At 28.4% G+C, this 12,818-nt stretch overlaps 1 protein-coding gene across 1 annotated transcript; it reads right to left on the reverse strand.

Annotated features, from left to right (window-relative positions):
* Positions 1–2,369: 2,369 nt before the first annotated feature.
* Positions 2,370–6,949, reverse strand: LOC103580338 (uncharacterized). The gene is made up of 9 exons (XM_008562058.2): positions 6,684–6,949; positions 6,441–6,622; positions 5,187–5,722; positions 4,979–5,123; positions 4,057–4,194; positions 3,767–3,990; positions 3,476–3,702; positions 2,915–3,418; positions 2,370–2,721 (listed from the first exon to the last, which is right to left on the reverse strand). The coding sequence occupies exons 1-9, from the start codon at positions 6,947–6,949 to the stop codon at positions 2,370–2,372; spliced, it is 2,574 nt and encodes an 857-aa protein (XP_008560280.2).
* Positions 6,950–12,818: the final 5,869 nt, after the last annotated feature.

The raw sequence follows: 12,818 nt of genomic DNA on the forward strand, positions 1-12,818 counted from the left end.
ACGGGTTCGATAACTTTTACAATTGCACTTGTTTCTCTTCACTATACTTATCTCCACTTAATTTATCATAAAAAAAAAACATTTATAATATAATTTCATCATTTTAAATTAAATTTATTTTATTTTATTGATAAATAAATAAATAAATAAATAAATAAATATTTCAATTATTAAAATGAATAAACGTAAAATAAGTGTTAATTAATTTAATTGGAGTAAAATATTAAATAAATTTTAATTGCATGAAATTATGAAATAATTATGTAGATAATGTAATTAAATAATAAATGCAATAACGAGAGGTAGTTTAAATAATGATAAAAAACAGTAATAAGAATTTAAACAGTGAGGTTTTAAAACAAAAGTTAATCCAAATGAGATTAAATGTTCTTCGGAAACATTTGTCGGTGAATATAAATGTGGTATCATTGAGCGTCAAATTATGCCATTAATCAAGTGAAAGATAATTAAAGCTAAGGGATAGTGAGATAAGAGAGAAATGTGCAGTTCGCATAATTGACATCCCGTTTGGCTAATTGGCCGTTGAATAACTTTATCGGTTGGTCACCCTTATAGCTGATTCACTCTTTATCTTACTGCCTTTCCTCTCATTTCTTAACTTAAACTTACACTCAACTCTTTTTGTCTTAACATTCCATATCTATTCCTTTTTTATCGAATTTCGATTCAATTCCAATTGCAATCACTGCCCATTCCCGTTAATCTTTCCTTTAATTATATAATTTCTTTTTCTCAATTATAACGGCATTATAAAATTCAAACTTTTTACTCAAGGAATGAGGACTTGTTTTGAAATTTATTAAATAAATGGTTTTTTTTTTGGCATTAAGAATTACTAAATATACTGATGTTTTTTACTACTGAGTTTCCTTGAAGTTTTTCCTTTATACTGTACATCAAATATACTCAAGTATAAGTATATTATATTATCTCCTTATTTTCTTTATCGATAAGAGTCTTTGATATTCTGAAGACGCAACTTTCTCAGTATATTGTAATCTTATAATAATGAGAAAAAATTGCTATCTTTAGATTGCCCTAGTTTTTAAACATTTTTATACTTCTAAAGATCCAAACAACTTTTTTTTTTTTTAATTTAAAAATATTTAATACCTTATAAGTAAATTTATCTTTATGAAACAATCTTTAGAAGTTTCGATGATTGAACTAGTTTCGAAATAAAATAATAATTTTTTTTTTTTATATATTGAGTACTTTTATCGATAGGATACTTGATACTTTATGCAATTAATGATTCGTCTTTATTTAAAAATATATGTAATAACTTAATATTTTACAACCGAGTCTGATTCATTATCAAATTTAGGAGCAATCTAGTTTTAATAATTTTTTTAACGACTGGTCGGTAGTTTGCAAATTCGTTGAAAAAAAATTTCGCTTTTAATATAAATTTTTTCATTACAAAAACCAGAAAATGAATTAAATTATAAATGATATTATCTGTGGTACTTAATGAACTTCTATGATTGTTGCATTATTTATTTAAATCAATAAATATATTCTCGCGGTATTGATAGTCCGTACATGCGCATATTTGAAGTTTAAATCTCTCTGAAATAAAATAGATTTCTTAGACTTGAAAATAAAAATAACGAATTGAATCACTTCAAATGTAATTACTATTTAATCAATTTCCCAGTATTTTACGGTGTAATATTGAAGTCGTAGAAAAACTAAGAAATATCTATTTAATAATAAATTAATTTTTCGTAAAAACTCAATTGTAGATTTATGTTAAATATAAATAAATAAAAACAAGAAGGAAAAATTAATAAGGAAATTCTATGGTCTAAAAATAGTTAAAAATTTCTATCTCAAAACTTGGCAAGTTGCGGTGAAAAAAAAAACTTATTAATCTTTTATTATTGTTATTAAATTTTTTCCTCCTGTTCAATAATTCAAACTACTTTGAACATCCTCTAAAAACCAGCATCTCTATAAGAAGTTGTATAGACGTCTTCTTGTTTTCTCTCTACTGCTCGAAGAACCATCGAATAATGATGGCCAACTTTACTTAACTCAAGGATTATGTGTCGACTCTACATCATCTTTAAACTGCAAAACTTGAAAATTGTCCACTATAATGACATCGTGAATAAAGTCATGAAATTCTGTCTTTGTCTTGTAAATTATTTTTTAAAAACACGGACGGCTTTTAAAAAAAATTTTAATATCTTGAGAGCTGCTTAAATATCGTTTTGAAATGATAGTAATAATTAACAATAAAAAATAGGTATTAATATTTTTTAATCAGAAATTTAATGATAGAAAAGTTAGCATTCATTTTGGTTTGTAAAAACTTTAATTGTTAATCGATGAAGAAACATCTAAGCTAGTTCTGAAAACTCAGCCTCCTCTTTGATGTCCTTCATTTCTTCTGGACTTAACTCGCCCGAATTTATAATGGGATTCAAATACTTTGAAATGTCGTGAGTGAAAAGCTTGAGACTCAAAAATCCTCCAGATTCACCGTTGCCGCGGTGATAAAGTCCGATTCCGTCCAGCGCGACTCTGGGCTCTGGAACCACCGGCTGAATATCAAAGTACGGGATCGTACTTTGTCCGACATCGCCAATAACACTCGAATGCGTTAGCATCACTCGTGAATGATCTTCTGAGTCAGGTATATTATTATAGCTTTTTACAGGATCCATTTTTTCTTTGACGTCCACAACTTTTCTATAAAATAAATAACAATTTCAATTCTAAGGCAAAAATTTAAAAAATTCATGTACTACGGCAAGATTAAGTTCTAAAACTCAAACGTTGGCATCATAAGCTGAAGGCTTGAGCTGCCAACATTTACTCACAATCGCTTGTTAACCTCTTAGGACAATAAGCTATGAAAATTTATTTTTAAAAGTTGTAATACCGATTTTTCGCAGCTCTTTTTTTAGTTGTAAATATCATAAGCAAATCTGCAGAGATCCATTGTGAAGATATGTTTCCGCCATTACTGTCAACATTCCCTCGAACCTTACGTTTTGGATCCAGCGGCATCAATGAGCCAGTTGTGAAATTGAACCTTGTTACCCGGACTTCCAGTTGAAAGTCGTTAGGAGAATACATCGCGATTGCCAATCTCGCACCTGTAATGACATGATTTGGTTCTTCAACGATGACATCGTCTAAATAAAAGTAGCGACGTGAGCTGTTCATAAACCCGTAATCTATATCTTTCTTCATTGGTATTTCTTTATCACCAACAACTCTTACGAAAGCTCCACCCTCAGTTTCTGCATCATACTTAAATTCGTCAATCGGTAGCCATTCAGTAGTACCGTTTTCAATACGGCCATCTTCAATCAGCTTTCCCTGCTCAATTTGCAGATGAATCACTTCATTTTTTTCGATAAATCGTATACCGGTCAGTATCCTAGTAATTCAAATTAAATAAATAGACCATTTGTTTAAATTAAAATTTTTAACTCACATATTTTTGTCAACATTCGTTCTTTGTCTTCTGAAACTCACTGTGCGAGTAGCCTTTGACTCGGCTTTGTCTTCTATACATTGACACAAGCAGGGGTGACACTTATAAACACCAATCATTAGCGTTCTAAGTACGCTCTTTTTACCGAACCAACAGTTTTTGTTGCTGCCATAGGTGCGGTCATTAAAATGGTCTATATAAATCAGACGTTCTTTGAAATTACCAGGCTATAATATATTAAATCAAATTAATTTGTGAGTATAACATATCATTTATTGAATATTTAATCACCATTTCACAAAAGTCAACATAGTTCATGTCCCGACACTCGTTTATCAATCCCTGGCATGGATTCTCTGGATACCATTTGTGATTTGAAAAATCCTCGTACTCACGGTAGATCTTATGTGTATTAATGCCGCTGCATGAACCGCCACAACTTCCATCAGATGTTAACATATATTCATGTAGCATCGTCATTTGAACTGCGCGGTTCATTTCCGCGAATGTTTTGCCTATTGGAACACATGATATTTTCATTGAATTTTTTATATTTATCCATTTATTAAATAATAACTTGCCATTAATGTGTTCTGGTGGATCACAAACAATTATTTCTCTAGGTACTGTTTTCAATGCCTCTTTAGTAGCTGATAGATAGTCATAAGTATTTTTTATAAGTCTCTCTTCAGACCTTTTAACTTCTTCTTCAAAAGATGCTAAATTCAATTATTTTTATTATTAATCAATTGAGTGATATTTTATCAGAATTTATCTATAGGAAAATATTTATCTTCTTTGTGAAATGATAATTTAAAATTATTAGTTAGTTTTACTTTTGATTTGAGGCTCATAAGCAAAACGCAGTGGCTCGAAGGACTATCGTAGGTTACCATTACGATGATTATAGTGTAATTTGTTATACTGATATTAAATTGTGACTAAATAATGTCAAGAATTGCGTAATAAAAGCTGCAGTGTCTATGAAACCAACGTACTGGTAACAGTGTAATTCACGATAAAAAAATTATATTTTATGCTCATACAATATAATTGGGTAATCAGCAATCAATAGGGAGTGTAGGGGACAAAATTTCTTGGAAATGGCTCTCCCTCACTACGATCTTTCAACTCAATGACAACTTGAGTCTACGTATTCAATACAAGTATTGCGTTTCATAATGCACTCTTTTTATAAGCAACTGACGTTTTTCATTTCTTTGTGCATTGCTTTTTTAATTCATTGACCTTGATTGGACGTAAATTTATAAATCAATACGTACTATAATTAGCAACTATTTTGTTATGTGCAAATTCTTTACTATTTGTCAGTGTTGTATGCGTATTGAAGTAAAAGTATAATTTTATGTCCGTTGCTTATAAAGGGAGTGCACATCCAAATTCAGGGTAAATCAAGTAAACAGAATGGCCGCGGTTTAAAGAATAAATAGGAAAAGTTGCTTATTACCAGGTTACTCAAAACCAGATTGTACTGTAACTTACTGTTATGAAAAATAGATAATAGACCATAAGAATATGAATTCATGATATATCCTTTTATTTCTGTAAAAATAACCGTTCGATAAATGTTATAAACACGTTGCTGCCGTGATATAGTGCGGTTGCATAAAGATGCTGGTTTCATATCCTGAAACAAAATTTATAATTAAATAAATAAAATGATTAATTTAATTATTTTAAGAATAATTACTTTAAAAATAGGGACTGCAAGCTCCAAAAGACCTCCTTGTATATCATCAGATTGCTGTGTTACAAATAGTCGATGGATTTGATTTAATATTTCTGGCAAGTCACCATCTTGTGAAGAAGTAGTGGCTTGTATAAATTGGTTTATACTGTATTGATTGTATTTACTTGCTGATTTCAGTAAGCGCCGATAGTCATCAAATAGACCATTGATACGGGTTATGTATTTGTGCAACTGACCCATACGTGTCCTAAAATCAGTGTCACGTGGCACGCTGGTCAATATTTGTGACAACGCGGCGTCCATTTTTACGTTGAATAACTTTGTTAGCTCCTCGATTTGTGTTGATAGCCCGTTCAATTTGGCGATCGTAGGATCCACAGTAGTTCCTCCGAAGATAGATGGTACCAGAGGTACGTTTCCAGATGCTAAATCCGATAAATCGTGGGCAAGACTTATTATGTCCTGGATATCTGATACTATTGGAAGATCCAATGCAATTATTGTTTCGGTTCCAAATAACAGAAATAATAGTGAAACTATTTTAAACATTTTATTAGTGTTTAAATTGCTTGCACTCGAAACATACACCTTCAACTGTGGTATAGCTTCGCTAGTTTCAGTTAAAATTATTTTAATACTTAGTTTCTACTGTAATTTTCGCTATCTAAAAAGTTGTTATTTATGGCGATTATGTATCGGGAAGCAATTTCTAACAATGTGATAACTGACACTAGTTAATTGCGACTTACAAAAAAACAACAATTACCCGATAAATGAAAAAGAAATAAATAACAAAACATTCAACCATTTAAAAAAATAATAATAACACAAAATTCATATTTCAATTGATGAATAAATAAATAAATTTTCTTTTATTTCCAATATTTGTAATCACAGAAGAATAAGAATCTTCAATAGTTAATGATCAAAGATTGCAGAAACTTTTACTTTCAATATATAATAAGATACAACAACACTTTTAATACACTGTAAAAGTAAACTAGTGAGAATTGGTAAATATTTACTATTTGCTAGTGGATTTCGCTAATTTACTGTAAGAGAATAATTAAGTTTTTAACTATTATTCAGGTTCCACGGGATGATTTATTATTTCATCTTCATAACTATTTTTAAATAGCTCAATATTTTCCGGGGTTATTGTCGGGTTAAAATATTTCGAAAGATCGAAGCTAAATACTTTAAAACTAAGAAATCCACCAGACTGTTCGCTGCCACGATGAAAAATTCCTATACCATCCAATGCAACTTTTGAATGTGGCGAAACTAGCTGTCCATCAAAGATCGGGATCGTATTTTCTCCAAGTTCTTGCCATTTGTCAGACACTGTGAACCATATTTGTGAATCATCTTGTGTATCTGGAATATTGTCTTCAAATTTCGTAGGGTTTTGTCTATTAGTCAAATCAACCTTTGTCCTGTAAAAATTTGAAAAGATAACTATAACTAATATGTTATAATATGATTATGAAATAATACCGTGGGATAAAAGGAACAAAGTCACGTGCGGGCGTATCTTCAGATGTCAACCATTTACTCGGATTATCATTTGTTGGGACAAGCAAACCCTTTGAAAAATTAACTGGAGTGATGTGTACTTCTAATTGTATCGCACTTTCGATATTAGGATCGCTATTGAATCGTACTCTGGTGACAGTATAACCTTTTTTGTGCGTATAAATATCATCTAGATTAACATCTCTTTGCCCGTAATTTACGAATGAACAATCTTTATGTTCTTCCATTCCTATTTCTTTACCAGCATCAATTTTTGCAAACCCACCATCAGAGACGTTATCCAAATAAACAAAATCTTCAAGTTCCACCCAACCAACAGAATCGTTGTCTATCTGGCCGATTTTTTTCAAGGAATTTTTTTTCACCGATTCATCACGAGTATTTCCACACCGTCAAATTACACTGCTTACATCAGTGTTATTTTATTTTAACACCGCTGTTTTAACAGTGTAGAGTTTACATTCATTTTCATTTTTATTTTAATCATCAAATTTTTAACTTAACCGACAATTAATTTTAAATAAGCTTTGATTTGATACCCAACATATAATTTTAGTAAAAAAACGAAAAATAAATAAATTTTTGCCGAAAAAATTTTAATTTCCGACGTTAAAAAAAACTTACTTTATTTCTCTGTCAAATTTCTTAATAATCTGACGAGTATTTATTAATATACAAAAGAAAAACTCATGAAATCTGAGGCAGAGATTATATCGTCAAAAAGTTACTAAGGATTCTTAACTTTTCTTTATTTTCTTTTCAACATTTTTTTTATTTGCAACAGTCGAGATCGTGCCTTACAAAAAGTTTGCTTTGAGTCACGCAACCGACGATAAAAATAAAAGAGCAGGAAAAATAAGAGCATGAAGAGTTAAAATGGTGGGTTTTTGTGGTGGCAAAGATTAGAGTGAGAAAGAGAGTATTCTACATTAACACTATATTCTGAGTGTACAACGTGATAATTCGTTCTAGCCTACGGCCCCAGGAGGATCCATCTTGCTTTCAAGTTTCGTTGAAACTAATATTTATTAATGCCCGGTAATTAGCGCCGAATCTCTCCAGAACTCTTGCAGGAAGTTAGCTACTGTTACAGCTTTTACTTGTATTTATTACTTTAACAGTTCCTCTCATTGTAATAATAATTATACTTTTTTAGCTCCAGCTTCATCTTCTTCTTCTCCATGTACTCATACTTTTTGTAAACTTATATTAAATATTAAATACATTAACTAAAAGTGTACCTTTATCTTGCACTGTTAATTAAAATCTTCTAAGAGATTTTAATAAATTAACTCTATTAAGTATTTAGTTATTTACTTACTTCCAATGTAAGACGGTAAAAAATATGTCGATAGTATTATCAATGCCTTATAGCTGTCGTTCAACTTAAACAACTTCAATTAAATATTATCATTTTTAAAGACAATTATAATTATATATTTTCAACATAATATTCATTCTACATACAAATAAACTTTTTACTATTACTGTCAGCAGCTTTGATAAATTTGAAACAATGTTCAAGTTTAAAGTCGGCCTTTTTTGGATGAAAATATTTTAAACGAAAAAGATTAATAATGAATTCAAATAATGTTAAGAAAAAAATATTAAAACTAGTCTTTTCAGACATGTTGATATACTACTTTGTTTAATACTTCCTAATCGTTCATTATTCGAAAACGTATTAAAGGCTATTTCCCATCGAAGTAAATAATCAGAAAATAATGAATTCACATTCAAAGCGATATTTTGACCGGTTTAAATAAATTAAAACAAATATACAAAAATTTGCCAGAAAGCTAAAACTATGGACTATTATTATAATGTGCAAAATTTATAATAATAAATCTACTCTGCACGATAATTGTAACACTAAAATTATTTTATCATTTGAAGTTATCAAATTATAAATATTTGTTATGAATTATTCATAAATTAATTTTAATGATAAATATTTATAAATTTTATCAACTGTTCACACTCAAATACCTTTTAAAATATTTTTTAATCCAAAAAAGTCATATGCAATTCTTATTTTAAATGTGCAACTGTTATCAATTATTATTATTATTATTATTATTATTATTATTTATTTAACCCACTTGTGCGACTATATCATTGGGATATAAATGCATGATTCGATTTTTCATGTTCATTAATCGAATAACATTTGAAATTACATCAAACTTCACTTCACGTAAAAAAAAAAAAAATTTTTAGATTAATAAATTTGCGGCAAAAGTGTGAATTCATCTGGCTCGAAGGACCACATTTGAATTCAGTCTTATACTTTACGAAGTTATAATCGAGATTAAAACAACAGTTACACATAAATTTATAGAAAAATATTTATCAAAATTTATCTATTTAAATAGATATTTTTAAAATGTTTAAACTTTTATTCTTGATTGTTCTTATTCAACCATTTGCTGTAATGACTGCTTATCAATGTCATAACGAAGGCCAATATGTAAGACTAACAAAAATTTATTTACTTATCATTGGCACAGTAATTATAATCGAGTATCAAATATTTATTAATGTTATTTTGTTAACTATAGTGTTATATCGGCGGAACTGAACCTTTTGAAAAATGTTGTGGTGATTTAATTTGTATACGAAGTAATCCAAGGACTAATATGGGGTCATGTCAAAATGCAGATTTACTTAGCATTATGGCAGCGATTTCATAACTTGAATAATTCATCTTTTATATACAGAATCGGCAAACCATTCGAAATTCAGATACCCCATTTAATTGTATAAAAAATCTGACTATACTTTTAGGATCTAAAGTGTTCTTATCTGATCAATCCTACTCAGATTGACTGAATCAAAATTTTATAAATATTTTGAGAAAAAAATTGTGTCAAGAATTGAGGAAATAAAAAAATTTCTGCATAATTTTTGAATTGTCGAACTTCTGGATGTGTTAAATAAAAAATTGTAATCGTTTTATTATTTTATATTGATTACCGGTGACTCATAAATCATTAATTTTTAGGACTACAAACAATTTTGGAAAAAATAAATTTTTATAAATTTTTTTGGGCGGAAGGGTCCTGTTTTGCCCTTTCTGTCCCTATATATTTTTTTTTACGTTTCACTATGTTAATAATATTATTTTAAAGTACATTCAATTCTATTCCTCGTGAGTCATAAGCAATAGTATATTGTGTACTCCCTAAAAATTAATTGGTGAAATTTACTTCGAATTAGGGAATATTCACTGGAAACTAGTTATAAGTATACCACTGGTTGAATTAGTAGTATACTTATAGCTATAGAAATATTGACTATTCACTGATTCGCAGTGAATTCGTGTTTTTTTCTGTTACTATACACTACATTTTTTATAATATTACACGCATTAAAATTCAAAATTTAAATGGCTGGATCCAATCCAAATGACCATTAGCGCAAAATTAAATCCATCAACTGTCACTTGCTTGTAATCAAAAATTACTTTTCATAATATTTCTATACATCATGGAAATTATTAACTTATAGAAAAATTTTCCATAAAATGTAAGAACGTTTCTATAAAAACAAGAAAATTTTACGTACATTTAATGAAAGCAGTCTTCTAGTTTACTAGAACCCACCCATTAATTTTTTCTCCACAAAATGGCCCATCTTGTTCATTTCTCTGTCTCAAACGTCTTCATATAAAAATTCAAAACTGTTCGTTTTGTTGTTTAATTTTATTGCGCAAAAAATTTAAAATAGTCATTTTATTCGATTTTTATTTTTATAAAAACATCTTACGTACAATGTAATCTAATGTATAATGTACACAATTCGATGCTCGGTAATAAAAATCCATAGAAATAAAAATAAAACGGCTAGACAGGAAGGAACGCCAGCTTACTTTCTTTACAACCGCGTGAATAAGTTTCACCAGACGAAGACTTTATTACATCGCTCTAGCCAAAAACATACCATTCAATTGTGTCCTTTTACTCACACCACTAAATAATAATAAAAATAATAATCATAATAAAATGATTAAGTGTTAAAGATGTCTAACCAACTCTAAAGATCTTCAATATTTGGCAATTTCGCCGTTTTACGGTACATCTTTCCGTCATTATATTTATTGCTGTCTATGTCTAGTGCATTCAACTACCCTTCGAATAAAAGAACAGTGAGACGACAAAGAAAAAAAAAAGTTAAAGCCAAGTACCAATGGAAGTATCAATGGAACTATATTATTCCACAGGGAGTCGTAAATTAATTCTTACATTTCCTCAGCAAGTTAAAAAAAAAAAAAAAAAAAAAAAAAAATAACGTACTATCTTGGGGTTGTTTGAGCAAGCGTAGATGTGACTAACAGGAAATAAAAAAAATATAAGTACGTGCTTGAAATTGACAATGATAATGGTCATTATTGGATGATAAATATTTTTCCTTTATTTTTATTTGTGGATTTTTTTTTCTTTCTCTTTTTTTTTTTTTTTTTTTTTTTTTTTTTGAGGGACCACGAAAATGGTTAACGGTTAACCGTGATATTAAGTGCTATTATGTGATGGATAAATTGGAATTTATGAATTTACGCGGTAAATACGCGCTAGTGAATGGACAATTATTGAACGTTATAATTTATAATGGCCGAGGAAAGAGAGAGATGGAAAGTAGAAATCGTGTTTACGTCAACAATCATTTAAATGAAGGATTAATTGGCTTTTATACTGTTTTTTTGGTTGCTATCATTATTTATTGTTTTTATTTTCCATTTAAATAATAAATATAGATAATGGACAGTAGAATTTTTATTGTCAATTAAATCCTGATATAATCGTGGGATTTATTTATTTGGGAGAGAAAATTTAATTGTCATTGCAATAAAAGTTCCAAGTATTTACTATAGTATATATATATATATATATATATATATATATATATATATATATATATATATATATATATATATATATATATATATATATATATATATATATATATATATATATATATATATATAGAGTATTTTTGTTGGTGAAAGTACTGTAGGATAGTTTGATTAGTTTTTGAAGTTTGTTTATAAATTTTACTTCAAGATAATGGTGAAATGAGCGGCGGTTATTTTGTGCTTGGAAATTTTTTGAAACTTTTTCTATGATATAAGTTAATATACATTGCTTTTTTTTTTTAAAGACATTTCGGAATTTCTATTTTATAGTCGATTTCAATAATAAATATCCCGACATGATACTGGTCAACTGACGTCTAGTAATTTTTGGAATTTTTCAAAACGATAAATTATAAAAAAAAATATTTAAAAAACCTGCACTTAAAGTTTTTTTGATTTTCTACATGTGCATATTTTTAGTTTTTTTGTCAACTGTCTGTTAACTTTAAAATCATATCATTCATTTCCCGAAACCTAGATATCGAAATTAGATCAATGGAAATTTTTCAAATAAAATTAAAAGTCAATATTTTGATTCTAATTTTCAAATTGTAAATTTTTTGAATTGAAAAGTAAAAAATTTAAGTTATGGAAAATCTGGAGCAAAACGGGACTTTATGTAGGAGTGGAAATTTTTTTTTTTTACAAAATCGTGAACTTGAAGTACTTATGAGAGAATGGGGCAAATTGGCCATCTTAAATAATGAGGCTAAAACTTTTGAAAAAAAAAATGGTGTTTTTTTGAAATTTTCGTTCTTTTAATTATTATCTTAAATTAAGAACAATTAAAATCGAACGAATTACTGAGTAAAATAAACTACTGTAGAATTTTTTTTTTTTTTTTTTTTTTTTTTTTTTTTTTTTTTTCAAAATTTTGCTGTGGCTTTACTACTTAGGTTTCTCTAATCAACAAGAGGTTGAGTTTGAAAATCAATATTTTGAAAACTAGTGATAAAAAATGTACCACCAGGTTGGTTAAAATACAGCCGAGCATTGGATCTTTAAAAGAAAGTAAAACTTTGTTTTTAAATATTTTTTTCGGGGCAAAATTATCAATATTTTTTTTTCTTGAAAACATTTAATTATTGAAATTTTATAATGAAACTGAAATATTTCACGACTTTTATTTATATGAAGAAAATTTGAATATAAATGAAAATTAAATTACAAATCGATTTTGATAT

Source organism: Microplitis demolitor, chromosome 10, assembly GCF_026212275.2.
Source record: "Microplitis demolitor isolate Queensland-Clemson2020A chromosome 10, iyMicDemo2.1a, whole genome shotgun sequence".
Classification (NCBI taxonomy): Eukaryota; Metazoa; Arthropoda; class Insecta; order Hymenoptera; family Braconidae; genus Microplitis; species Microplitis demolitor.

What these genes read in the sequence shown, in the direction of transcription:
- LOC103580338 (XM_008562058.2), bottom strand. Translation starts at nt 6,949, where the DNA reads ATGGAAGAACATAAAGATTGTTCATTCGTAAATTACGGGCAAAGAGAT. An exon ending in TTTGTTCCTTTTATCCCACG is followed by an intron (nt 6,623 to 6,683) that starts GTATTATTTCAT and finishes AAATTTTTACAG; the next exon opens with GACAAAGGTTGATTTGACTA. An exon ending in ATGTTGACTTTTGTGAAATG is followed by an intron (nt 3,703 to 3,766) that starts GTGATTAAATAT and finishes AATATATTATAG; the next exon opens with CCTGGTAATTTCAAAGAACG.